General features: G+C 39.4%; 2 protein-coding genes across 6 annotated transcripts; one reads left to right on the top strand and one right to left on the bottom strand.

The window, feature by feature from the left end:
• Nucleotides 1–60: 60 nt before the first annotated feature.
• On the top strand, nucleotides 61–23,761 carry ssh (Protein phosphatase Slingshot). 5 transcript variants are annotated; one of them, XM_065317364.1, is made up of 7 exons: nucleotides 1,017–1,407; nucleotides 4,999–5,057; nucleotides 15,785–15,944; nucleotides 17,845–18,020; nucleotides 18,503–18,568; nucleotides 20,039–22,097; nucleotides 22,184–22,407. In XM_065317364.1, exons 1-7 carry the CDS (start codon nucleotides 1,243–1,245, stop codon nucleotides 22,271–22,273), a joined length of 2,775 nt encoding a protein of 924 aa, XP_065173436.1. In that variant the 5' UTR covers nucleotides 1,017–1,242; the 3' UTR covers nucleotides 22,274–22,407. The 5 variants fall into 5 exon arrangements, with proteins under 5 accessions (XP_065173433.1, XP_065173436.1, XP_065173432.1 ...); XM_065317361.1 differs by lacking the exon at nucleotides 1,017–1,407 and adding an exon at nucleotides 61–557 and having other exon boundaries at nucleotides 20,039–23,761; XM_065317360.1 differs by having other exon boundaries at nucleotides 1,020–1,407; nucleotides 20,039–23,761.
• LOC135803690 (WD repeat-containing protein 5-like) lies at nucleotides 23,680–25,252 on the bottom strand. Its single transcript, XM_065317365.1, has 7 exons — nucleotides 25,095–25,252; nucleotides 24,811–25,025; nucleotides 24,566–24,755; nucleotides 24,301–24,502; nucleotides 24,136–24,246; nucleotides 23,985–24,075; nucleotides 23,680–23,930 (listed from the first exon to the last, which is right to left on the bottom strand). Exons 1-7 carry the CDS (start codon nucleotides 25,151–25,153, stop codon nucleotides 23,803–23,805), a joined length of 996 nt encoding a protein of 331 aa, XP_065173437.1. The 5' UTR covers nucleotides 25,154–25,252; the 3' UTR covers nucleotides 23,680–23,802.
• Nucleotides 25,253–25,263: the final 11 nt, after the last annotated feature.

The raw sequence follows: 25,263 nt of genomic DNA, 5'->3' as shown, positions 1-25,263 counted from the left end.
GTGTCAATGGCGCTGCAATCAGCTGTCCATTTTTTATTCTGCGCTGTTCAACAAAGAAATTCATAGATTTCGCTACGAGTCCGTGCGCTCGCTAGAAATTCATCGGCCTCGTCGGCGTCGAACGCTCTGGTCGACCACTGACAGACACTCTGTACTCTGACACATCGCGGGGCATTGTTTGTTGTGTTTCGTTGCGATGAGCGTTCGCCGCGTCCGCGCTGGCATCCACGCGAAATCCACCCCGGCGTGAGACGAGATCGATGGGGCCCGCGCAGCTTCCGAGAATGTTGTGAATTCGCGTCGAGCCTTGCCACCAGCGCGCCAGCCAGAGAGAACCTTGGTGCAAGTAAGAGACTTGACAGTGAAATTAACTGTGCTTTAGTGCGAATAACGGCAAAGTTGTCTGTCGTCGCGGGTCGATTGGGGGACAGGACACATGCAAGCGCGCCGGGAGCGTGGCGAGCCCGACGTCGTCGACGCCTGAGGGGGCCCGCGCCGCAGGGATGGCCCTGGTCACCGTGCAGCGCAGCCCCAGCAGCACCACATCGCCGCAAACGGTAAGAAAACCTAAATTTCATCCATTTTTTAAAATTAAAAAAATTAAAATTTAAAAATCATGTTGAAGTGCATCCATGATTAACAATAAGACCATATATGGTATTGTTTTCGCTCGTTGCGCTTGGTTTATTTGAGGTTAGATAATTGCACATGTAAAGCTACTTTCACACTTTACGCATCCATCTGTCATTTTGTTGTCCACACTCTAAATAATCCTAAACTTATCTTCTACTGATAACGTTAAAAGTTTGTATGTATTATTGCGATGCACACGTGCGTTGTTCATCGACGTGAACATTGCGGTTTGCTTTTTATTCCGGCGCTGCGGCTTCCATACAGACAGAAACAACGGAATCGCTCGCAAAGTTGTCTTCGTGCATTTCCGGCATGAATCGTCACTATTCGCGCGGTGAGAGTTCACGCCAGACGCAGCGTCTGCACTCGTCGAACTTCGCTCTCAGTACAGTTTCGGCAGGCGCGTGGGCCGCATCGACTCGTAGAATTGTCGCGCAACGTGCTCATTATAATTTTTAACCCTGCAGTACGTGCCACTAACATTCGTAGTAGTAACACATAGTTGATTCTTGACCTGTGTTAGCCCATTTGGTTGTTTTGTTTGTGTGTTGTGAAAGTGCATACGCGATGAGAACACGAGGGTTGTAATCGTTTGAATAATCATTGAGCATGCTGTATATTCTGCCGCCGCCACGGGCGCCCAACCCGCCCTCACCGTGGGAGAGCATCGTCTGCCAGCAGCAAGCGGGCAACGGCCCCGTGGGCAAAAAAGCGCCGCCGCCAAGGGCGAAAATTCGACACTTTTGTTTCGTCAATAATAATCATCATTCTCAAGTAAGTGATAGGAAAATAAATAAAAATACATAATATTGGTTACCATGGTAACAAAATCAACAAAAAGAAAACTTCTTGAAGGTTACAATTTGTGTGTGTTTTTTTGTGTTCTTCATTCTTGACTGCAGCGATGCGCGGTTTGTGAGCAATTTGCGACTTGCGAGGGGAATTAATTTAGCGTTACAAACTTGCCTGGCAAGTTGCTGTTGCTCTTCATCTGTTTCTTGTTACCTTAGCTCGGCTTGCATTCATCATTATACCGCGTATTACACTGAGTGTTTGCACAATCACACATTCTTTAATATATTCCAGCTTTATTTTCACTGGAATTTAGTTAAGTTGTCTATTTTCGGTGCGTTGCGCACATTTCGCGCGATTTTCGCCACTTTCGAGGCTCGTTTAAGACAGAAATCGTCGAGATCTATATTTAAACGCGCTGGTCACAAGACAATGACACTATTGAAGGCAAAATACGAAGCACAACGGTTTTATCTGCGCATGAAACAAAAGAAAAGAAATTACAAGTTAAAAACAAAAACAAAAGTGTGATGATGCTCTTTGTGCGGGTTTTAATCGTTTTGCACGCTTTGCGTCTTTAATGAGATTTTATGAATCATTTTGTACGGTTACCGAAATCTCCCATCATTAAAATTTACTCGTAAGTTCACATCGTGAGTCACTAAATTGTGATGTGATCGGTATGAGGACGAGGAAGTCACATCGCGCGCATTGCACACGAATTGCAATCGTGTGAATGTTGGATATTTAGATCACAATGTTGGCAAATGACGAAACAATTCGATTGCGCCTGCCTGCCCTTTTGAGACCTGGTTTAGTTTGAGATCAAATTGGATAATGTAGTGTTTGTTACGTTTGCTCGCTTCTTGTGTGTGTGTGTACTTCTGTGCAGGAGGCAGTTGCCATCGGCAGCAACCGGTTTTCTTCATTTTCATCTTCATCATCATAAGAGACCAGACAAGACGAGACAGTTGGGTGTAGTAGGTATTTACCGGCGATTAAATAGAGCATACTATGTGTTGGTAGCGTTGAAATTTTTCATTTTAAGCAGATTATGGTGCGTTCTTGTAATCGACACGGGTTTATCTCGCGCGATTTGCGGACGCGCTCGTGACCTCTTTGAGATTGCGTTGCCTGCGCGTATTTTTCGCCTTATTTAGCAACAATCGGCTGCAGCGCTGCGCGAATTACTGTTTGATTGCTGGCTGCAGGTCGGGGAATGTGCGAAATTACTAAATAAGTACATTTTTTCGATTTTTACTTTAAATGGACACAAAATATTTATTAGCTTTTGTGTGGGTAGGTAGTATTTATAAAAGGAACATCTGCTCCTTTTTTTTGAATCCCTAATTAGTGAGAATTTCAGTTGTTGCAACTAGGAATTTTTTTAGTCATATTTTACGTAATAATTTGTAGCATCACACCACTTGTGATGACTCGATATTGATAAGATTATATTTAGAGACAATTCAATGATGTTTTGGTTGGTTTTGTATTTATTGCCAGTCAATAAACTTGTTTGTTGACATTTCCAACGTTCTCTACACACAATACACACAATGTTAGCTTGTGCATTTAATTGTTTTACAACATTAGTCACTAATGGGGAATAATTTTAAATATTTGTCGTTGATGATGCCTTGATGACCTATTAGTGCACTGCAATTGCGAGTAGACGCGAATGGACGCTAGTAGAAAGTGGGTCATTAAAAAGTGCACAATGCTGATTGTAATGAATTTGATCGAAACTGAAAGTTGAGCGTTTGGTGTTTATATCGCCGTTTGCTGCTACGGGTAGTCTTATCTTGTTTTTATTGTGTACACCTATACGGTTACCGTTGCTTCAACCAATTGTGTGTGCACTTTCGAGAATTGATAACGCTGACTGACTCATATCAACAGCGGCGATAATTTATGCCTTGGGGTCTTTTAAATTTAAATTCCAAACGATGCATATTTATAATTTTCTTAATATTATCTGATAATAAATTATGTCACTTTGCGGAAACGTCGCGAAACGAGAAAACAATGTGCGTAAAAAGTTTCCGCGTTATTTTCTCATAATTCTTGTTGTGTCAACGACGGAAATTTACGATTATCGTGTTGTGCACTAGTTTAGATAAAATTTCTTCGCGAGTTAAGAGACTTTTAGTTACTTAAAATGTCATTGCGATCGGAATTCTTGATACGCACCGGATTAAGCTGATTTCTATATTGGCTTGCAATCGCAATTGCGCATTAATACATTACATACAATCAAATTTCGCTTTCATTGCATACCTGTCTGATTTTTGAGGTTAACTTCTGAGGTCTATTGATTGATGTAGCAAAAGCAAAAAGAAAAAGAGAAATTTAGTTTTTAAATCAATTGATTTCTAATTCCAGATTGATTTTTAATTCCATGTCAGAAGTCGCTTGATTGAGCAAGTGACTTACTGAAATATTGACTTAAGCGTCGAGTTGACTTTGATATTTTGCGCGTGCGCGGTTTACTTTGGTTGTGCATCAGTGACGTCCCACCGTAAATGGCGATCGTGCGTCGTGTCCTGCTCAATGCTACGAGGTGAAAGTACTTGTAGCAAAAAAATTCAAAAAATCACAACTAAAGAGAGGCGGAGGGGTGGGGGTAAGCACAACCGTAGTCCGACTTGTGTTTTATTTATTTATTACATTATTACCCTTTTTAAGCACTAGGTAATGTAATAAACCACTTGTATGATTCAGAAATAGAAGAAAACGAGATTGAAATAAGTGAAATGGAGAAATTTAACTACGGTCTTGTTTTATCAGGCGGCAACAAGAGTAAAATGACAAAATGAGCGAAAGCAGCAGCCGGTAAAATATATCTACTTATACCTATATCGCGGAAACAATGCGCAAGCAGGAAATTGCTTTTAAAGTGTCGCAATTGTACAAAAAAGCACATAAAAAACAAACAACGTGATTAGAGTGTTAGTATTTCTTAATAAATTTCCTAATAAAGTGACAATTGTAGGTACATTACAAATTGAAAAACAATTTAATCCTCGCCACATTTACATCTCAATTATTTTTATTAGTTATAAAGTTGTAGCGTGGATTGTGCGTCGCGTCGCTCTCGCATAGAATGTCGTTAACCTCATCAACCTAATTACCCACACACGCTCACATGGAATATTCATCTTAAAGACTTGGTACTTTGTTTAAGTACACTGTGTTTAAAGTTGAGTCATACTCTGTCTTTACATACACTTTGGAATTACATTCAAGTTTCTAAAGTTGAGTTGAACGCAGTGCGAAATAGGCGGTATTGATTTTTTCTTTGGTGTTCCTTTGGTGGTTCGTGGTTGATGAGTGCATCAACCCCACATGGGGTTGTAGTAGACCTAGTTTGTAAACACTATCAACGTCCAAGAAAGAAGTCTGCTTTGGTATGCATGACGCAGGGAATAAAAGGGCTCGAAAGTGGAATAAGGAATAAGGAATAAAGAATGAATGATAATGTTTGTATCCAACCAGCCAACGTGTCCTAGTCTTATCATTGATCGCTTGGTATGAATTCAACTTATGTATTTTTGTGTTTTTATGTTGCAGGATACGACAACAGGGATTAATATCACCGACGAAATCGACATGGGACGAAATTCAAAAAGGTAAGTCACTTTTAATTTTAATACAAAACTAGCTGTTGCCCGCGACTTCGTTCCAGCAGTGTTTAATAAAAATGTAATTCGTTTTTACTCTCTTGTTCTAGACATACTCGCAGTAAGAGTCAATTCTATCAATAAGATTAGCAATTTTAATTTAAAGAAGTTATTTATATAAAGTTTTGTCAATAATGCACTTCAGCGCGCCATCTCGAATTCAACTATTTAACTATAACTATGATTGAATCTCAATGTCAAATTTTATTCTATAGAAAAGAGCTGTTTTGAGGATTTTCCCGGCAATTTTTCGAATTTTTCTCGCCTTTTAAACCTTCCCTACACCTCCACGAATAATTCAATACCAAGATAAGATAAATCCGTTCAGCAGTTCTCGAGATGTGGCATCTCGTGCGTAATTGTGACATTGTTGTTGTTCTTTCTATGCGACGTAACGACAAACACACATACTGAATGTTTACGTTTTTAATTAATATTTATTTCATAATAGTGATTCATTTAATGTTTGCTTTTGTATTGTTTGGAACACTCTGTGAATATCTGTGCGTAGAAGTAAATATTATTATCACTGCTTTGCTGCTAATTAATATTCTTAATTGGAAAGAATCTTGTCGCAGAAAACCGCAACGCATGACGGCGACAACATTGTTATATTGTTACTATATGTCATTATAATGATAACTATCCTATGAAAAATATTTATTTTATAGTTTTTTTGCTTTTTATTTGAATTTTTATTTTGGATTTTAAATTTTTAAATTTTATTAAAACTGTTAAAACTCAATGCGTAAGAATAAACGCAGCTACTTGCATTTTTTTCTTTTCTAGGTGCAACAAGCAATAATAAGAAAATTGCAGTCAATTACCGCATTTGCACATAATCTAAACCGTGAAAACTAAACACGCAGTTAAACGTTGATTAATGTGCTGAACTTCCGTTTCATTCCGTTTATTTCATCATATTGTAGATGAAATAATAACTTGCAAATATTTCCAAACCAATTATTAAAAATCAACATAAAAATAAATGTTATGAGGGTTTATATAATAAAAAATTAAAAATACAAGCAACAAGGTTAATCAATTGACATAATTGAAACAATCCATTAACACAACAAACTATTTATTTTTGTTTTAAACCGAAAAAAATCTAAATACGAGCACTTTTATTTCTTTTGTTTATTGGCGTAATTCATTGACAACCTTAGCTTGCCAATTTGCGGCGAACGTTGCGCAATCAAATAAAATATGTAAATTGAACACTTGAAACAATAAAATTAGGAACACCAACGACACAAGAAGACTAGTTCTTTGCGACGTCCTTCTAAATATAAAGCATTGTTTTAGACATCTTAGTTTTGACACTCTTGTAACACCACTAGCTGTTGCCCGCGACTTCGTTCCAGCAGTGTTTAATAAAAATGTAATTCGTTTTTACTCTCTTGTTCTAGACATACTCGCAGTAAGAGTCAATTCTATCAATAAGATTAGCAATTTTAATTTAAAGAAGTTATTTATATAAAGTTTTGTCAATAATGCACTTCAGCGCGCCATCTCGAATTCAACTATTTAACTATAACTATGATTGAATCTCAATGTCAAATTTTATTCTATAGAAAAGAGCTGTTTTGAGGATTTTCCCGGCAATTTTTCGAATTTTTCTCGCCTTTTAAACCTTCCCTACACCTCCACGAATAATTCAATACCAAGATAAGATAAATCCGTTCAGCAGTTCTCGAGTTTTAGCGAGACTAACGAACAGCAATTCATTTATATATATATATAGATAGAGATTAATTTAACCTCAGATGGTATTGGACGTAATTGTAATATATTTTGTAATCGGTAAAGTTAACGCTCGGTAAACACAACCTCGCATTTAATTAGTTATTGTAATCGAAAATGAAGTAATCGTTAATTAGGCGCACGCCGGATTTTATTCGCTTTTATTTTACGTGAGCAAAAGTGGGTTACACATTCATAATTTCGACCAAATTATTTCCCAATCACAGTTTGTGTTTAATTGAGACATTCTCTTAGATTCTATTTATTTTTATTTTATTTTTAAGTCGGTTTCTGACAAGACAAGACAGTTGAAATTCAATTGCGCATTCAGACGGGATTTATTCATTTAAATGCAGTACACACTGCACATTGCGAAATGTTACCGCATGCTTTTATTTGATTTGCTTTCGATTCCACTTTGCATCGCATTTTTACGCGATTTCCATGACCGTTAGCTGCGGCAAGAATTTTAATGCTTGAATAAAACAATATAAAGTCGTATATCATTCGTCAACGGAAACACTTTCATAATGCACGTCATTAGGCGCTGCATTCAATGTTTATGCGTTAATAAATTTAATTTCTATTCGATTCATGAGCAGATGACATGCTGTTGAATAATTACATAGATTTTTTTTTTATTTAAATAATAAAATATTGCGTGTTTAAACGTTTCGATGGATTTGTTTGCGTGCGGTACAAACTTGTGCAATTCACTCAAGATATCAAAACGTGTAATTTTAAATTTGAAATTGTATTGACATCCGGGTGTAGAAATTACGCGAATAATGTATTTCGGATTTTACTCGAGTTTTCATAAATCAAGCTAATTAAAACGTCTTATCTTGAAATGGATGGAGAGTTGAGTCTCAATCGCTGTGGTTCGTTAAACATGTAATGCCGGTATAAACTGTTTTAAAGAGCGGCTGCGTCCACCGATTGAAATATTATTTATCAATATTGCAATGCGAATGCACAAGCAATTGAAAGGCTTTCAATGCAGTCGGCTTTTCTATCGGCAAGCGAAATTAAAATTAAAAGCACTTGAAAGCTTTTAAAGCCGTACAACAGTGGTGCTGTTTTAAATGCAGTTAGACTGGAATTATTTCTGATTTTATTTTAGTTTGCTTTGGATTTGCAGCGCCAAGTTGAGTTGAGTTGAGTTGACTTAAGTTGTCTTGACATGTCGCGGTTGCTTCTTGCTTCTTTCCCGAGAAAACTGTATTCTAGAACAACCGTAGAACTAGAAAAGCAACTTCAACTGCAATTTGCCCTAAAAAAAGCAAAATAAGTGCTCGGCAGGTTCCACGTAGTTGTAATGAGCGCAAACGACTTATCCACCAAGCAAGTGGTGGGGTAAAATACTCCATGAATAGCGTTTATTCAATTTTCAAGGATTGATTTGCTTCAGTAAGAATTAAAATTGTTTTTGGAAGGTTAATTGGATACATATTTAACTTAATTTGGCTAAAATTTTAATTTTTCCTCGGTTTTATTGTTGAGTGGCCTTGTGTGCACTGCGCATTGTTGTGTAAAGTGTTTTTACGATCTTATTACTTCATATATCTCGTATGTATGTAAATGCAAACGTTAATGTTCATTTATTTATATTTAATTAGCTTTAACGTGGTGCTTGACTGGTTTTTTACTTTCTTAGCCCAAAATTAACCTTGACTTTGATGATGGTGGATTTGTGTTGAAATTTGGTGCGCAAAATCGAGTTTTGCTGCGTTTGCAGCTGCAAAGTTGCAATTTTATTACAAGTCAGTCACGTCACGTCAAGGTCGATTTAATTCCTTTTGCGGATGCATATTTCTCGGCGCCGCGAACAATGCGTCGAACGCGATTGTTGTTTACTACAACTTTAATAAGTACATGGAACGCGGCAACAATGTCCGACGTGTGTGTACGAGCTCTATTTACCTATCAGGCGGGCATTATTCAAGCCGTAATCACAATAGGCACGCTTCATTGTCGTTTCCAGTGTAGCAGGGATTTGCGCACGAGTGGACGACGAGCGTATTTCGGACCCATTTCCGTGCAATATCATTTTTTACTCGCTTTTACTTCGCTTTGAGTTTTTTTTTTTGATTTTTGTTTTTAAAAACTATTTTGAACACTCTGTATGTTATATTTTAACAACAAAAAGTAGTCTATGTTTTTCTCCTTAGTCCAAACTATCTACAAACCAAATTTGATCAAAATTGTTTGAATGGTTTTAGAGTTATGAAGGAACAAACAAACATTTTCATTAAATCATTAAGATTTTGATTAAAATTTACTTCCTAGATGTGTTGATGATCAATTTTGAAGATTATTAGATAATTTCCCAATTGCACAATCTCTGCACGTGCAAAATAATAGTAAATGAATGTTTAATATTGTGTAAAATGTAGGATGTCACTTTCTCGATCATTATATTTGCCTATAAGTGTTATTGTTACTCAGTTACTTTACACCTGGAAGTTGGCACGGAAAAATGTCTGGCTGTGAAATTAAGTGAGCGTGCAGTAAAAGTAAAATATAATTTGTTACACAACACTGCGATTTGCATTAATTCGCGCGCTCGCGACATTTAAACGCACACGCGGAAGCCAGCTTATGATCAATCTTTCCAAGTGGAGTGTAAGTCCGATAACTGTACGTTTAATTAAATTTTATTTTCCTCACTGAATATACTGACTCATCTTTATGTGTCTCTTTTGGTCGACCTGTAGTGTGGTGTTTGCTGGTTGGTTGGTTGGTTCATAGAAGCAGCAAAAGTGGGTCAACTCCGGGTCGCAAACTTCCGCCTTGACTCGGCACACAAGAGTTGACTTGAATTGAGTTTGAGGTGTGTGTAAGTGTGTGTATGTGCTACGCGCATGCGCGACTGCCTTGACTAATTTCAGCTAATGCGATGCTTTCTTCAAGATTCGTTCATATTTTATTTTTTACTGCGCCATGTCACGATGTCACTTAAGTTGTCAAGAAGAGGAGCAGTTTCTTTGTTTATCATAAATGGTATCTGCATATACATCTACCACATCTGCTGATTGTGGAGCGCGCGCTTTCTTTTATTTTATAATTTATACTTTTTTTTTCGCGGCGCTTGTGTGACTCTTGAGAGAAAGAATAGCGAGCGACTCGAGGAAAATGATAAATCGCACAATTTGTAATTGCAATGGCGCCGCCACTGCTTATTTGTTGTGTGTTTAATTTTGTGGAAAGCATGACGACCTCACACTTACCGACAACCACGTTTGCGTCGTGCTCCAGTGAATTGGCTTTTTGTTTTGAGTTATTTTTTACATTTTTATTGCTTTGTTTTTGAAACAATAGAAGTATCAACACGAAAACGTCGAATATGATATATAAATATCTATGGTTAATGTAAAATTAATGCGAAAATAATTTGGTGCCATATTTTTCTACAATTTTATTCACGAAGAACGCGCAACAAATGAAGAGTTGTATGAAAGGGAAGCGAAACGCGTGGAAAAGGGGAGGGGGTAGATCTTAGGACCCTGCGACTGGACAGCTGGACGACTCAGGCACGACTGAGCGCGAGACGCTTTTTTTTTTTTTTTTTAGAGGTGTGTAAAATCTGCTTAACAGACGGCTGGCCGGATCGAGTGACCAGCGTGTGGGGTTTAGGCCTCGCAGAAGGCGACGTACCCGACCCACTAAAAACACACCTCGGAGAGTTTGCCCCGATGGGCTTGAACCCAGAACCAGCAACCGAAATGCTCCTAAGGTATTGCTACCCAGGGGGAGCGTCTTAGAAGCGATTTCTCAGACAGTATGAGCGCGAGACGCACCGCACCCTAGCCTTTTATACCTGCGGGCGACCCGCAAAAAGTGGTGGGGGTAGGTTGAGTGCCGTGCGCACCACGTATACTTGAGTAGTAGTAGTGGGGGTATTAGGGTAGTCACGCAGGTGCCCGAATACGCGCAGGGGTACCTAGTAAATTTATTTTAATACCATTAAAAATACATTTGGAGTGAGTTAGTTTATTGTAAACATTTTTTACATCGTGACTGTTGCAATTTTAATTCTTACTATTACGATAATACGATTACATGATTGCCTGAATTTATAGTCGTTACGATAAATTTGTATTGCACCGGCGTGCTTTTGTTTGTGTTCGTAATTGACTTTTGTTTGCGCGTCGGTATCTTACGTTGTTCTTAGTCCATAGTCATTTTTATTACGTTTTCGGCCGAATTTCGTTTCGCACGAACAATAATACAGCAAAGCAACAAAGTTGCGTGGCACTATTACAAACACACACACAAAAACTGCAACAATGCGCGCTTATATTTTATAGTTATAATATCAATGGACAGCGATGTGAACTGGGACAAGCTAAATTATCAAATCGTTGTTTGTTGTTGCCTGATTTTTTTCTTCTCAAGACCATACTGGCTTAGTTTTTATAGAATTGCACGACTATAACTGTAGAAAATGTATGACATAATGTACACATTTATTAATTATGTCAAAACATTCTAATGCGCGAGTTGTTTTTGCAATAATTGTTGCAGTTTCGCATGAAGGTATGCGAGGCATTAAACACTATCATTACGCACCGAGAAGTGGAGCTAAACGAATGCGAAATTGCGAAAAAATGGCTAATAACATGTCGTTTTAAATCATTTCATGTTCCAGAGAGGAAAGACGTCGTAAATGCAATAATTGCGTGCATAAATTGGATGCGGATCGTTAAAACGGCGATAAAATTATTTAAACAAAATCTTACTAAAGTCGCCTTGAGTATTATCAACCAGTTAATTGTTTAATAGGTGTGCTTGGCCCTTGAAGCAAAGAAACCCTGGTCGTTTGAAATTTGTTTGATCACCTTCGACGAGAATTTAGGTTAAATATTAGTAATATTGTTATCATTCGCTTGTGCATTGCTGGAAAATTTAAATTTTTAACCTACATAAAGGTTTTTCACTCGGCCATTTGCATTTTCTGAAAATTTGTGAGTAAAAAAAGTTTAAAAACGCGTTTATTGTGCCCGTTTAAGCACATTGACTTTTATTTTTCCAACTGCAAGCAAATTGTACTTTTGGGTACACGGTCACGACAAACGCATTGACAATTCCGAATTACCGCGTAATACCACACGACTTGTGTGTTGTATGTTTTATTATCACTGATTATCGTCGCCTACGAGTTGTGTGGTGAGGGTTGATAATGAAATGTATTTAAGTTTTTGTCTACGCTGGTGTTTACACAGTCTTTAGAAACGCGACGCATTGTACGGTAGAGAAATCAAGTGTTAATTAGTATATTTCATAGTGGTTTGTGATGCAAATGAAAATGAAAATCAAGCTGAAGATGACGAATGGCGATTTATTGCGTTTTTGGCTGGCGGCCAACGAAAACGGCGCCTACGCATTTCGGTGAGTGATTTACACGCGGATTTTTCGCCTGTTGGGAGAGGGGGAAACGGAGAATGTTTTTGGTGTTTTACTGTGTGCCACGTGTTGTCTGGACCTGGTCTTTTTCCATTTTCAATGTCAGAGTTATTTATTGTTTTGTTGTTCCAAGAAACTGCGATTCTTTAATATTTCGCGTGTTTTCCGCTCGGTTTTTGTGGTGATTCTCGATTCGCACAAACACAATGTAACATCGATGATTTATTCCTACGACTTTCTACCCTTGTGGAAAGTTCACAGTTCAAGGTTTTGGACGTTGACCGAGTTTTGCGCTTTGGGTTTTATCTGTTTCGCTTCCGTTTGCGCCGTTGTGGCACGTGGAGGCCTTGAAACTGAGATTGCGGCCGAGGGTACACGTTTTGATGATCAAGGTTGCACGTGTAGTACCACACCATCCCCTGAGAGTAGATGCGGATGCAGAAACAGGTCATGGTCAACAATGACGCACTCGTCATGCAACAACCACCAACTTGCAAATTGGTTTGCTGACCTCAAGTTTCTCTTGAAATTGGTGCGTGGTGGCATTGTTTCGACCGATTATGAATTAAAATTTCGCCTGGGTTTTGAACTTGACTGCCTCTGCGGTATGACTCTTTGACTCGTTTCGTTTTCTCTTCTTGTTGCGGAGTCAAGATCACTGGCTCTGCTTTCTGTGTTTATGTCGCTTTCATCTGAATCCTCATCTGCCTCCTTGCATGCCGCAGCTATTTATATTTATGCGTCGCTTGTGTATGTATAAAATTAAACATCAAAGATTCAACAGTAAAACAAGCATAGACGGTTTTTTCGGTAAATTTTGTGGTTTTCGGAAAGAAGCAGTAATTATTTTGTGTGTTGATTATCTGATCACGTAGTGTGGTGAGGTGTTGCTGCTGCCTGCATCCGCGCCGGTTTTGGTGTTCGCTTTCGTTGTCGAAATCGCCGTCGACACTTTCACCATCGCGTCATGTAAGCAACAACAACAAGCGGTAGCAACCAGTGATCCCAAAAGCATTTTTATTATCATAAATTTAGATAATCTCACATAACCAAACTTTAAAATCATTTTAAAATAAATATCCCTAGAAATAGGGGAATATTCCTAGGTTGGCAACACTGGTAACCAACTACCAGTACCGTATTAGTTAATTTTTATTTTTATTTTTGGTAAATCAATCACCATTGATTTATTGATTCTCCAAAAAGGTGAATGTCCTCACATTGTCCACAAGGGTGATTTTAGTTAGTTTTGTGTTCTACATTCCAGTCACCTTCACCTTTCACACGCATTTCCGGTTTTATTTACCCAAGTATATGTTTGCTGTTGCGTGTTTTGAGCCCCCATCATGCAACCGCTAATCGCACAATCGCGATGGTGGTGCCAAGTACTCATTACCGTGAATATAACACATTTCCATGAAATCTACCCCTTCTTCTATTTATGCCCTAACCCTTTCATTACCTTTGTTGTGTATATTTACCTACCAGTTGGTGGTTAACAGTCGCCATGTCGCCACGATGGCGGGAAACTCTTTGTGCAATTTGCATGCAGGGCACACAAATTGATTCGACTTTGTTTTAACTTGCACGAAGAGCCCATAAACTTTTATTTTTCCAATAGTTCTGGAGGGGAAGGATGGTGGGCATCGTATTATGTGCTCAGAAAGTGCGCGGCTTTTGTGCGTTGAGTGTGTGCATATTAAAAATCGACAGGTAATAGGCACCTATCTAGTTTTTTATGATTTTTTTATAATTGCGGATGCACACGTGCATCGACGCCATATTGTTTTATTTCTCTTGTTTGTGTGTATGTTGTGTGGTTGTCGAGTGAAAGCAAAATCGTTGCACGTAGCACGTAGGCGGTTAACATCATTGTTATTATTCTCGCATCGTCGGTGTCGATGAGTCGTTGCACTTTTGTTTTATGTCTTTTAAAGACGCGCATAGGTTATTGCTTTAGATTTTAACATTTGAATATTTTTAATATCAAAATATACGAATTTTATAAAAATGATTGTTTTTGTTTAAAGAATGATAAAAAGAAAGACAAATGAAATTGTAACGTGGGAATTGTGTAAATTAATTCAATTAATAATGATTGGTGTTTATAGGTCGTATAAATATCTTATTTTCTAGTTAAATTGATTCAATTTATCTTATTTTTATGTATTGATTTGTTGAAATTTTAAATAATTAAGTGTTTAAGGTGTAGCTGGCGATTTAAAAAGTGAAATTTTTTCTTTCTGACTTCTTTTATGAAATTTCCACTTAATTGCTATGCGATCCGATGGTGATGGTGATGTGATGTGATATCATAACTAGAAGTATATACTTTTTCATCATCTAGTTTTTAACTATATAGCTCCGCCATATACTTTACGACTAGAGAGTTTGTTTCTTTTCCTTTTTGCGGTGCATTGCCTCATTACTTCGCATAATGTTGTAATCGTAATCGTTCTCTGCCGTTTTATAGTCGACATGCATGCTGTACCAACAAATTCAGAAGTTGTGCACATGTTTTTATTGAAAACTGGCGCATTTATATTCAAATTAGTGCATTATTTACAATTTTGCTATTTTAAACACCCTATAGGTTATATTTCGCGACAAAAAGTAGTCTATGTTATTCTCCTAGGTTTATAATATTTATGTACTAAAATTTATAAAAATTGTTTGAATAGTTTTTGTGTTATTGCGCCACAAACATACAAATAACGTTACACTGGCATTTATAATATTAGTTAGGATGAAACTGTGGATGCACATTATTGTCCATCTGGTGGGTTAGATTTGACATTGACCAAACATATCGAATCACCACACGTATCTGTTTCGTTGGTTCGTTTTTTATTTTATTTTTTACAGGCTAATGCACTTGCGTCACACTATATTTTTTCCTACTTCAAGGTTTTAAACCACAAAAGTGCAAATATTTTGCTCTGTTATGTAAATTAATATACGCTCGCGCTGTATATGAATCCAATTTTTTTCTTGATATAATATAAAATCGAATGTAATTGTAATATTATGCGATAAATACGAGTATGTTTGTGTTTGTGTGTGTATTGCACGCGCGTGTCACTCCTGCCCACTGGTTGGGTTCACGTCGGGATCGCGCGAGTTCCGCGGCATGAATTTCGCCTAAAATTTGCGCTTTAGTGCACTCGTCGCTTTTGTCACATGCGCATGTGAGTGAGCTCGCGCAAAAAATAATCGCCAACAACGTCGCAAATCCGTTGTACTGCAAATTTTTCGCAATTACGTGGATTATTGGTGCGCAACTTGTGCGACAACTAGAAAATAAAAAAGCAAATAAACCCGTATTGTGTGTATTTAGTAGCATAATCTGTGTGACGCCCTCTATGTGCGGGTAGTCATCAGTGATCGCCACGGCGGAATCGACTTTGTTTTACGTTGCGCCCGATTTCATTGTTAATCTTGATGGCTTATCAGACAGGTCTTAATTTTTATTTATTTTTAAAATTAAATATTGATTATAATATATGAAATTTTTATTTTTCCAGTCTTAGTGAATGCTATTTTGCCGGCAAGGGCACCGCGCTGGTCCTACCCGCCGCCTCCGAGGCCCAGAAGGCGTCGCGACGCGCCAGCGCCGGCTCCAACATCCAGAAACACCTCCAGTCTATGTTCTACCTGTTGCGACCCGAGGAGACTTTAAAAATGGTACGTATTATTTACAGATATTGATTCGAACATGATTAATCAGTGATAAATATGATAGACGATAAATAAACATATGATAAAGCGGTGTTAATAAACTATGTTGAACCCACGACACAATAGTTGTGCTTCAGTTAGTTAACACGTTGTTCAAACACTTCTACTAGGAACGTGCGAATGTGTCAAATGTTTAACTAACATTCAACTTGTGTTTGTAGCTTGTTTATGCAAAGTTGAATGTCGAGACTTGAACGTTTAAATCGTTTGAAGTAATTTAAAGATTTCGGGAAGCAATTAAAGAGAAATTTTGATTTACCTTAATTTCGAATCAATAAAATCAATGAATACGCCATTAAAATAAACGTTTTTGATTGCCTTAATGTTTTGATTAATATTTTGGTGCGGTGAATAGAAATCGGATGTGGTTTTTAACAAGTTATGAAATTTGTTTATTCATTTCCTTTTTTATAAGCACTTAAACACGTTAAAACGGGTTTTGATTTGTTTGTAATAAAATTTAAATTATAGTTTATTATTATCAGTTTGTTAGTGTAGCCTTCGGAATATTATGCAATCAATATTGAAGATTATTTTTCGTGGTAAATTTTCCTTGAAACGCTGAAAATTATCAGTGCTTTTTAAGTTTGCGTGTTAGCGATGTTTGCCGCGTTGTAAAATTGATTTAAAGAGTTTGGAAAATGAAAACGCTGCTGGTGTGCAGTTAAACGACGGACGATCGAGCGTAATTATATTTTTAAAACTTGGCCGCGCGCCAAGTGCCGAAAATTTTAAATAAAGCAGCTGACATACGCGGCCGCACGACCATGGTCGACGATTTTCCACGTTTTTCGCCAAATATGGACATTTCGGCTTAAAATAATCAGTTTTTATTTTATTTTGGATTTTTTAATTCGATTATAAACGTAGGTAATTAGAAAGGTATCAATTTATAAATGTCAATCATTGCAGAATAAATAAATAATTAAATCTGAGCATGATTTATTGCTCACGCTCACAGCGCACTCAAATTAATAAATGAATTGTGAGAAATCTCGCAATGCTACTCATATTTGTAGGCGAGTGTTTGTGCTATGGTTGAATGAACGAATGGATTATTCGCGTGTTTAATTTATTTGGGTCAAGTTTGGAGTTTGAATTTCGTGCGCAATTTATGCGAAAAATAATTTACGACTAGTTTAAAAATAAAATAAAAACAGACTAAAAATAACTGATAACTGGAATAACAAATAAAATATTTATGATATTTGCATTGTGACGCGCGCGCCCTCTGTGTGTGAGTAGTTTACAACCGCAATCTAAATGACATTTGCATTATTTGCAAATATATCTACGCTGAAAGGTCGCGGAATGCAAACTCTCACGATTTGCGATTGCATAAGTCTCATCTTCAAGAACATCTTGCAAAGTTTTGCTAAGAGTTCGTGATGTAGAATTTCTACGTAATTAAAAGTATTTGAATTGTGCCTTTTGAAATGTTGGCTAATAATTAAAAGATGTTGAACGGCTTGACACGCGATTGTAAAATGGATTTGCACGTTGAAAGGCATCCGAAGATTAAATTGAACTAGGTCAGTGCGACAAAACGCTAGCAGCTCATTGCGCAACGAAACTAGGTGTATTGTGGCTAAATAATTTAATTTCTGTCTGGAAAAAATACGAATCGCCGTGTATCTTGTATGGCGCGCGCTGGAAATAAATTCGTGACATGAAGAAATCGTTAGAGGTGACTGTCGGTTGGTTCTTCTAGTTATTTACTGTGTGCGCACGATTACGTGACGCAATTGCGCGTACGCTCCGAGCATAATATTACATACTCGATGGTACTTTGTTGGAAATTTCGAATGATGTGAATTTATTTTCGATTTTTTTGCTTTTATTTCAGGCTGTAAAATTAGAAAGTGTCCATGCGAATCGCACGCGTTATCTGGTGGTGGTTTCACGGATGGGCGCGCGTGCTGAAGAGTCCTGCCTTCTGGGGATTGACTGCAATGAACGGACAACGGTCGGCATGGTGCTCAAGGTGCTTGCTGATACTGCCATCACGTTGGATGGTGATGGGTAAGTTTAAAATTGATTTTTTTTTTTTAAGAGAAAAAAAAATTTGCAAAATCTGTGGATTTGGTTCTAGGTCGAATATAAGTTTGCGATGTGACCAAATTATCCGCGTAAACTTGACACGAAAATATCAACGTATAGCTAAAATTACTTAAAGACCCCGCGTCGCGTCTTTAAGTTGTTTTTAAACGTTTTCAACTCTCGCGCAAAGTCGAAGAAGTACATTTCATTTCGCGTGTGTGCATGCTGGTAATGATGATCGGTGCGCGACTGAGATTTAAGACGCTTCGAGGTGATTGTGGCTAATTGCAGAGCCACAGGTCGCAGCTCTTTGTTTTAATGTGCTCATCGACTGAGGTCGCGCAGCAAACACACGCCGGGTAATTGAGCACAAACGCAGCGCGAGTCGTGCGAACTTTGACACTTGAAAAATAAAAATAATATTAATATGTTTTATAAATTTGTATGTTTTTTTTCCTTTTCAGTGGCTTCAGCGTGACTGTCTGTGGGCGGCATCACATCTTCAAGCCGGTGTCGGTGCAAGCTATGTGGTAAGTACACTTAAATTACTTGTTTCACTTCCTGCGCATGCGCGACCGCGCGCACCGGTTCCCTTAATAAGCCGTAAACGTACGTGGAAGTTCCATTTAAGGATAACAAGTTTACCTACAGTTGCGAATAAATATTTCATACCACATTCCAGTTATTCATAAATTTTAATGAGCACATTAATGATATCCGTGCTTTTTTTGGTTGGAAATTTTAAATTTGTTCCCTCCGCGTAACTCATCTGCTCATGCGCATGTATGTGTGTTTATTTACCTTGACTTAAATTTAGCCGACGCCCGAGAATGCACTATTTCGGCGCATATTAATAGACTAATTGGCTGTGTGTGCATTCGTATTGTCGCTCGTCGCTTGCATCACATTCGCTGTGTAACTTCTACTCGTACATTAGTTTATTCACTCCTCAAATCTTTCCTTTTCGAGTTGAATGTGGTTAATTTCGTCTGTCCATTCATGTCAGTCAAAATTTTAAGTTTGTTTGGCCGGTGCCGAAGGTTGCGCGCACCGAGGCCCTTAAATGGCCACGTGGCTCGCCGCCGCGACGGCGAACTTATTTGGGCGCGTGCGCGCGCGACTTAACTAACTCTCTTGAACTGAATTTAACTTCGCGCCGACAAATAATGCTCACTTAAGTCATGTTTTATTTAGTTTTTTTGCGCATGCAATTGGCACAATTGAAAGTAAGTGTGCATATTTTCGTTTCGGTTACGTTTGAATGTTTGATTATTTCGATTTTGCTGGTCTACTAGTGTAGAGTGGTCTACCCACATCCGCGAATCACCAAACATGGCGGTCGCGCGCGCGCCGACCCACTACACTCTGTCTTACTTTAACGCTAACTTGTTACTCTTTTGTTGTTCGATGAATGCCCACATTTATTATGATTTTTCCTCTCGCCATAAAATAATTTCGAAGGCAAACGAGCGAAAATGAATTCATGTTTAGTTGCTCGACGACAGCGGACGCATTAAGTCGCGCGTGCGCTGCGCGAATTTTTTTTCATTCGGTCCGTTATGCAGAGATAAAAGTGCATAATTGTGTTTGATTTGAGTGAATCAAGTGTGTTTTGTGTGTTTTTCTCATAAATTTGTGTGAATTTACGTTGAAAAATCGTGATTTTTGCTAATTTTACGTCGCCATTTTGGTCCGTACGAGTTGTGTTACCATTTTTGTGCTCTGACGTTGGTGTTGAGGAGGTTGACTAGATGGTCAGACTCGGAATGACTCTATCACTCATTTAAATTTGCTAAAAATTGCTTCTAAACACCCTGTATCACCTGCACAACTGAAATAATTCGATTTCTTTCGATCGCTGAAAGAAAACTCGTTAATTATCATGGTTGTCAATCGGAGAGGTTCATTTTTGATGTGGAATTCTAAAAGGTTGCTTATTGCTTATTCCTTCGGGAATTCTATGATTGTATCATGAAGGGAATCTTGATTTGTGCTTGCAGGTCAGCATTGCAGACGCTGCACAAGGCGAGTTCAAAGGCGCGCGATCAAAACTACTTCCAAGGCGGGACGACGCACGCGTGGGTGCACTACTATGAATCGCGCATCGAATCGGATCGCTCCTGCCTCAACGAGTGGAACGCCATGGACTGCCTGGAATCACGGCGGGCACCCTCACCGGATTCAGCACGTACCAAACCTACGGCACGTGCTGAAACAGAGCGCGTGATCAAATGCACGCTCAAAGAGATTATGATGTCCGTTGATTTGGACGAGGTGACGAGCAAATATATTCGTTCCCGGCTAGAGGAGCTCTTTGATATGGATCTGGCCGAGTACAAGAGCTTCATCGATCAGGAGATGTTGACCATTTTGGGGCAGATGGACGCGCCTACTGAGATCTTCGACCATGTCTATTTGGGCAGCGAGTGGAACGCTTCTAACTATGAGGAGTTGCAGCGTAACGGGGTGGGGCATATCCTCAATGTGACGCGCGAGATTGACAACTTTTTTCCGGGCACTTTTGATTATTACAATGTGCGCGTGTATGACGATGAAAAGACTGACTTGCTACGCCACTGGGACAATACGTTTAAGTATATTACGAATGCTAAGCGCGAGGGGTCGAAGGTGTTGGTGCATTGTAAGATGGGCGTGTCGCGGTCTGCTTCCGTGGTGATTGCCTATGCGATGAAGGCGTACAATTGGAACTTTGCGCAGGCTATGGAGCATGTTAAGCAGAAGCGCAACTGTATTAAACCCAACACGTCCTTCCTCAGCCAGCTGGAGACCTATCAGGGTATTCTTGATGCGATGAAGAATCGTGAGAAACTTCAAAGGTCCAAGTCGGAGACTAATCTGAAAAGTCCCGGACTTGTTGCTAAGAATGAATTGATTTTGGTTGGGAGTGAACCCACGCCGATTGTTAAGACCATGAATGTGAATCTACCGCGGCCGGTTCATGCGGAGACGATTTCGATGTCTGGGCAGGATCTAAGACAGCTAGGGTCACGTCCCAAGTCTTGGTCTCCGGAGGGTTTGGTAAGCGAAGAGGTGCGGCAGGTTCCGCCGTCATTTCGTTCATTGGAGAATCTCAATCAGCGCAATGGGGAGGAGCAGAAGGAGCTGTCGATATCGAGAGACGCGCCCACGAACAAAGTGAAGCTACTGAAGGATGCCGCAAGGAATGTCCTTTTGCCCTGCGACAATGGAGAGTCTTACAGTGTTTCACCCAATCAAATTATGCACATACCCAATCGCAACCAGGACGCTTTGATAGGCCTGGCGTCGGTTAAGGAGAGGGTGAATGAATTAGAGGCTGCAAAAAAGCGCGAGAAGAAAAAGTTGGTGTTGAACTTGTTTCCGCATGACCAAACCGATGAAGGTGGGACGTCAAAGGAGGCGGAATCTAAGGATATTTGGGATCCGGGAGATCAGCAACAACAGAAGAGTAACAAGACAACTGCAACAACGCATGACTGTGATTTTAAAAGTGCAAAGGACGCGATTAAGACTAGTAGTGACGATGTGAAGGGGGCCTCGTCGCCCCCGGACATGTTTTCAAATCACTGTGATCGGGTGTTTGACCGCGAGGAGCGCAAACAACGCGCGCCCACTTGTAATTTAACCACCGACGAAGAGATTCCTCGAAATTGTCCGTCTAGGCAGAGCTCGTGGTCGTCGTATGACAGCGCTGTGGGGCTAAACTATCAGGGTGAGACACGGGACGTACCATCTCGGCACTCGAGTTGGGGTTCTGGTGATACGCGCATCCTACCATCGCGGAACAGTTCCTGGGGTTCGTACGATATTCGTGCGGGTGTGGCTTCTGCCGCAGGTGCGATTCCTTCAAACAACGGCAACTCGGATCTCATTGCAATAGAGAGCAACGCAGCGGGAATCTTTCCGGGTACGGTACGGCGAACAAAACAGAAATTGGAAGAGAATTCCAACGTGGAAAACACGCCCGCTGCGATCAATATTACTACATCACCTAACACGGACGGCTGCCTCTCGAGGTTATCTGCAAGTGCACCGGAGAAATCCAACATGGAGTTGATGGTGAGTGAGAATGCTAACAGTTTATCGCGATCTGCCTCCAATATTGGCTCGAACATCGTCAGTAATGCGAAAAACTTTCTCGAAAGTTTACACAAAGAGGGTGGCAGACGAGACTTGGATTCAGAAGAACCCACCACCAATCCAGGTATGGTTCAAAGTTTAAAAAAAGAGTTTGAAGCGAAGAACATTGTGGATGCGAAGGTGGTGCAGATGAATCTCACAAATAGCAGTATGGAAAACAGCGGTGTGGTTACTGGTGATAGACGCAGCGTACCCTCAAGCCCTGTTTTGGATAAATCCGAAAAACCCTCAAGTCCCACCTCGTCAGATCCCGGCGAAAACGTGAAAGAATTACGCGGGAAATTTGAAAAATCTTTCAATTTTAAAACCCCATCACCTCAGCCACAACAGATTCATCCACACCCGCATAGGTATTCCTGTGTGGAGGTATCCGTGGAAAAAAGTCCTGTCAGGATTAAACAAACGCCACTGATAACTGGATTCAAACTGGGCTTGCAGGAGAAAAGCGTCGAGAGTGAGTTTAAGCGACCGCCGATGATTCCCGTGGTACGTCACGCACCCAATTTGATTCCCTCGTCACCTCCTGCCCCACCAACATTGAACAACGCTAACCGCCGCCAGCCGCAGCAACAATACGGCAAGAGTCATCCGCTCGCGCAGCTAGGCATCAATAAACAACGCCACAACAATCCTGTGTACAATACAATGTAAGTATTGGTTGTGACGCGCCGCCACTGCAGCGAGTGTGCTCAAGAGGATTTTCCACAAATGGCTGTGACATTTTAACTGCTACACGATACACAAAAATGTAAAACAAAAACCAATGCGCTCAGAAAACTAAACTCGGAAAATAGTAACTGCCAAATTATTTACTGTCTCAAGATGAATAATACGGACCAATGATAGGCCAAAAGATCATAACAATAATAACAATAGCAGTTGCTGAGTGATGCATGAATTTGTTCGTTTTGGAATTTATTTTCGAAATCACACCATCACACATCACATATCAACAAGTTTGCAAATTTTAATTCGTTAAAATTTTTAATTAAAAAAATCCTTTGTGTATATAACTCAAACTTGAATGTTTTTTTTTAGTAATTTATAATTTTTAACTTTGGACACGCTGTGTGCAGTTTTCGTTGATCAACTTTCGGCTGTCGTGTGTGCAATCTAGTCTTTTATCACTGCGCAAAGTGAGATACTAAACAAAAAAACACAAAATTACGAGTATTGTGAGCGCCGGACATGCGAGAAGAAACAAACATTTGAAATTCGCCTTAAACCCTAAAAACTAACTGGTATTGTACAAAAAAAGAAAACAAGAAATGAGGAGGTGGAGAAGACGCGCTATTTTTTCAATATTCTATTCTTGGCTATGTACATTAATGTGTATTCTTAGCACGTAAAACTTTTATTATTGGATAAATGTTGCTATCGAATAATTTCCTCTCTCTCTCATCTAGTATCAATTATTATTTAAACGCTAAACAAAACAAAAGCATTACGTGTGTGATAGCCTGTAAGTCGTTTTTTTTAATTTTAATTAAATTTAAGCGAGTGAAGAGAAGAAGTGTTACATATATTGTCCATACAGATGATGAAATGTAGATAAATGAAAAAAAGACGATAAGATAAACAAATTGAACGCATATTTAATTTAAATCCCCTCTCAAGTCTCAAATTACTTTGGTATGCTGCGGATGATGTAGATTCGCTTCCCTGCGCAGAATGCGAACTCATTGCGCTCAGCTGGTCCAGCACTGATACCCTTGACTGGTTTGTTTATGTTGGATACAAGCGCAACATTCTAAAATGTGGGGACTTAAGTAAAAATGGCGATTGGAATGCATCCCTAGACTTACCTTTTTGTATTGATGTCTAGAAGGCGTACGAAATTGGGTTCCCCACCACCACAAGCAAACTGGTTCCGATTGATGAATGTCCCGCAGTACAACTGGTGGCAGGTAAAGATATTTATACGGCTGGCAACATTGCCTGCAGTTAGTATACTTACCGGTGCCACCTTGAATGTGTCTCCGTCAAATTTCAATGTCTCCTTGCCAGTCGCATAGTCCCAGATCTTCAGTGTTGCGCCTGTTCGCCCGTCCGGGGAGCAAGTTAAAAACTGTAAAACATTTGTTGTCAGTGTGACCACGTGTTAGTATCAACATAGTCGTACTTCTGTTCCTTTCGGTGTGAATTCTAACCCCGGGCCGACAATTGTGACTCCTGAAATATTCCGCATTGCATTCGGTTGTCTCGTGTCCCAAAACTGCACCGTGTTGTCCAACCCACCAGAAATCAATTCGTTGGTATTGCGTGGATGGAAACTCGCGCACGTTACGGTGTGCGTGTGTCCGTTGATTGAGTTCTTATCATCGCTGTGGGAAACAAAAATTGGTGAAATTGGTATTCGCCAAATTAAGGTAAGACTCTTTTATTACGACGCTGATAACACACGCTCCTGCCGTTTGCTGTCTTCGTCGTATAGATTAATCCGCCTGTTATCGCCGAATGTGACAAACTTATTGTTCCTAGGATGATATGCGATTCCGGCGGTAAGACGTTTTTCTTCGGTCGTCCATGTGCATTCCTTGAAATTGTAATTCCAACATTTTATCAGGCCGTTGGAATCTGGAATAATGAAGAAAGTTAGGATTTTCTTTGTGGGAGAATGGATGACACGGACAGGTACACATAAATGTATTCGTAATGGGGTAGTTTCTCGATACTGGGCGGTGTTTCATTCCAGTTGAGCAGGTGTCCTTGGTGAGGTCATCTGTCAAGACAAAAGCCACCTCAAGACGTTCATTAATGGCGCCGATCGTCCCATCTGCATATCCGGCCATTAAGAAATCAAATTCTTCGGTATATTGAAGATTCGTGACAGTCTCGTGACCCTCTCTGCCGTGGATAAAGGAAAAGTAGAAACGGTAAGATATTTTATGAATCGATAAATGATATGGAAATTACAAAATGGTTGCCGTCACACTGCCTTTTATCTGGAGCGGCTCCTGCACCTGCTTTATCATGTTAATTCAAACCAGAAACTATCACTCTCAAATCAGATAACTTTAGAGTACGTGGAATTTAACTCATGGCATTATTTAAGTGTCAGTTTTGAAGTTTGAATGGTAAAAGA

This window comes from Atheta coriaria, unplaced genomic scaffold (genome assembly GCF_025399875.1).
Source record: "Atheta coriaria isolate IRGN ID8LTWV9N9 unplaced genomic scaffold, Caltech_Dcor_3.1 hic_scaffold_3_pilon, whole genome shotgun sequence".
Taxonomy (NCBI): domain Eukaryota; kingdom Metazoa; phylum Arthropoda; class Insecta; order Coleoptera; family Staphylinidae; genus Dalotia; species Dalotia coriaria.
Note: the sequence above shows the minus strand (reverse complement) of the source record. Positions and strands in the feature narration are given on the sequence as shown.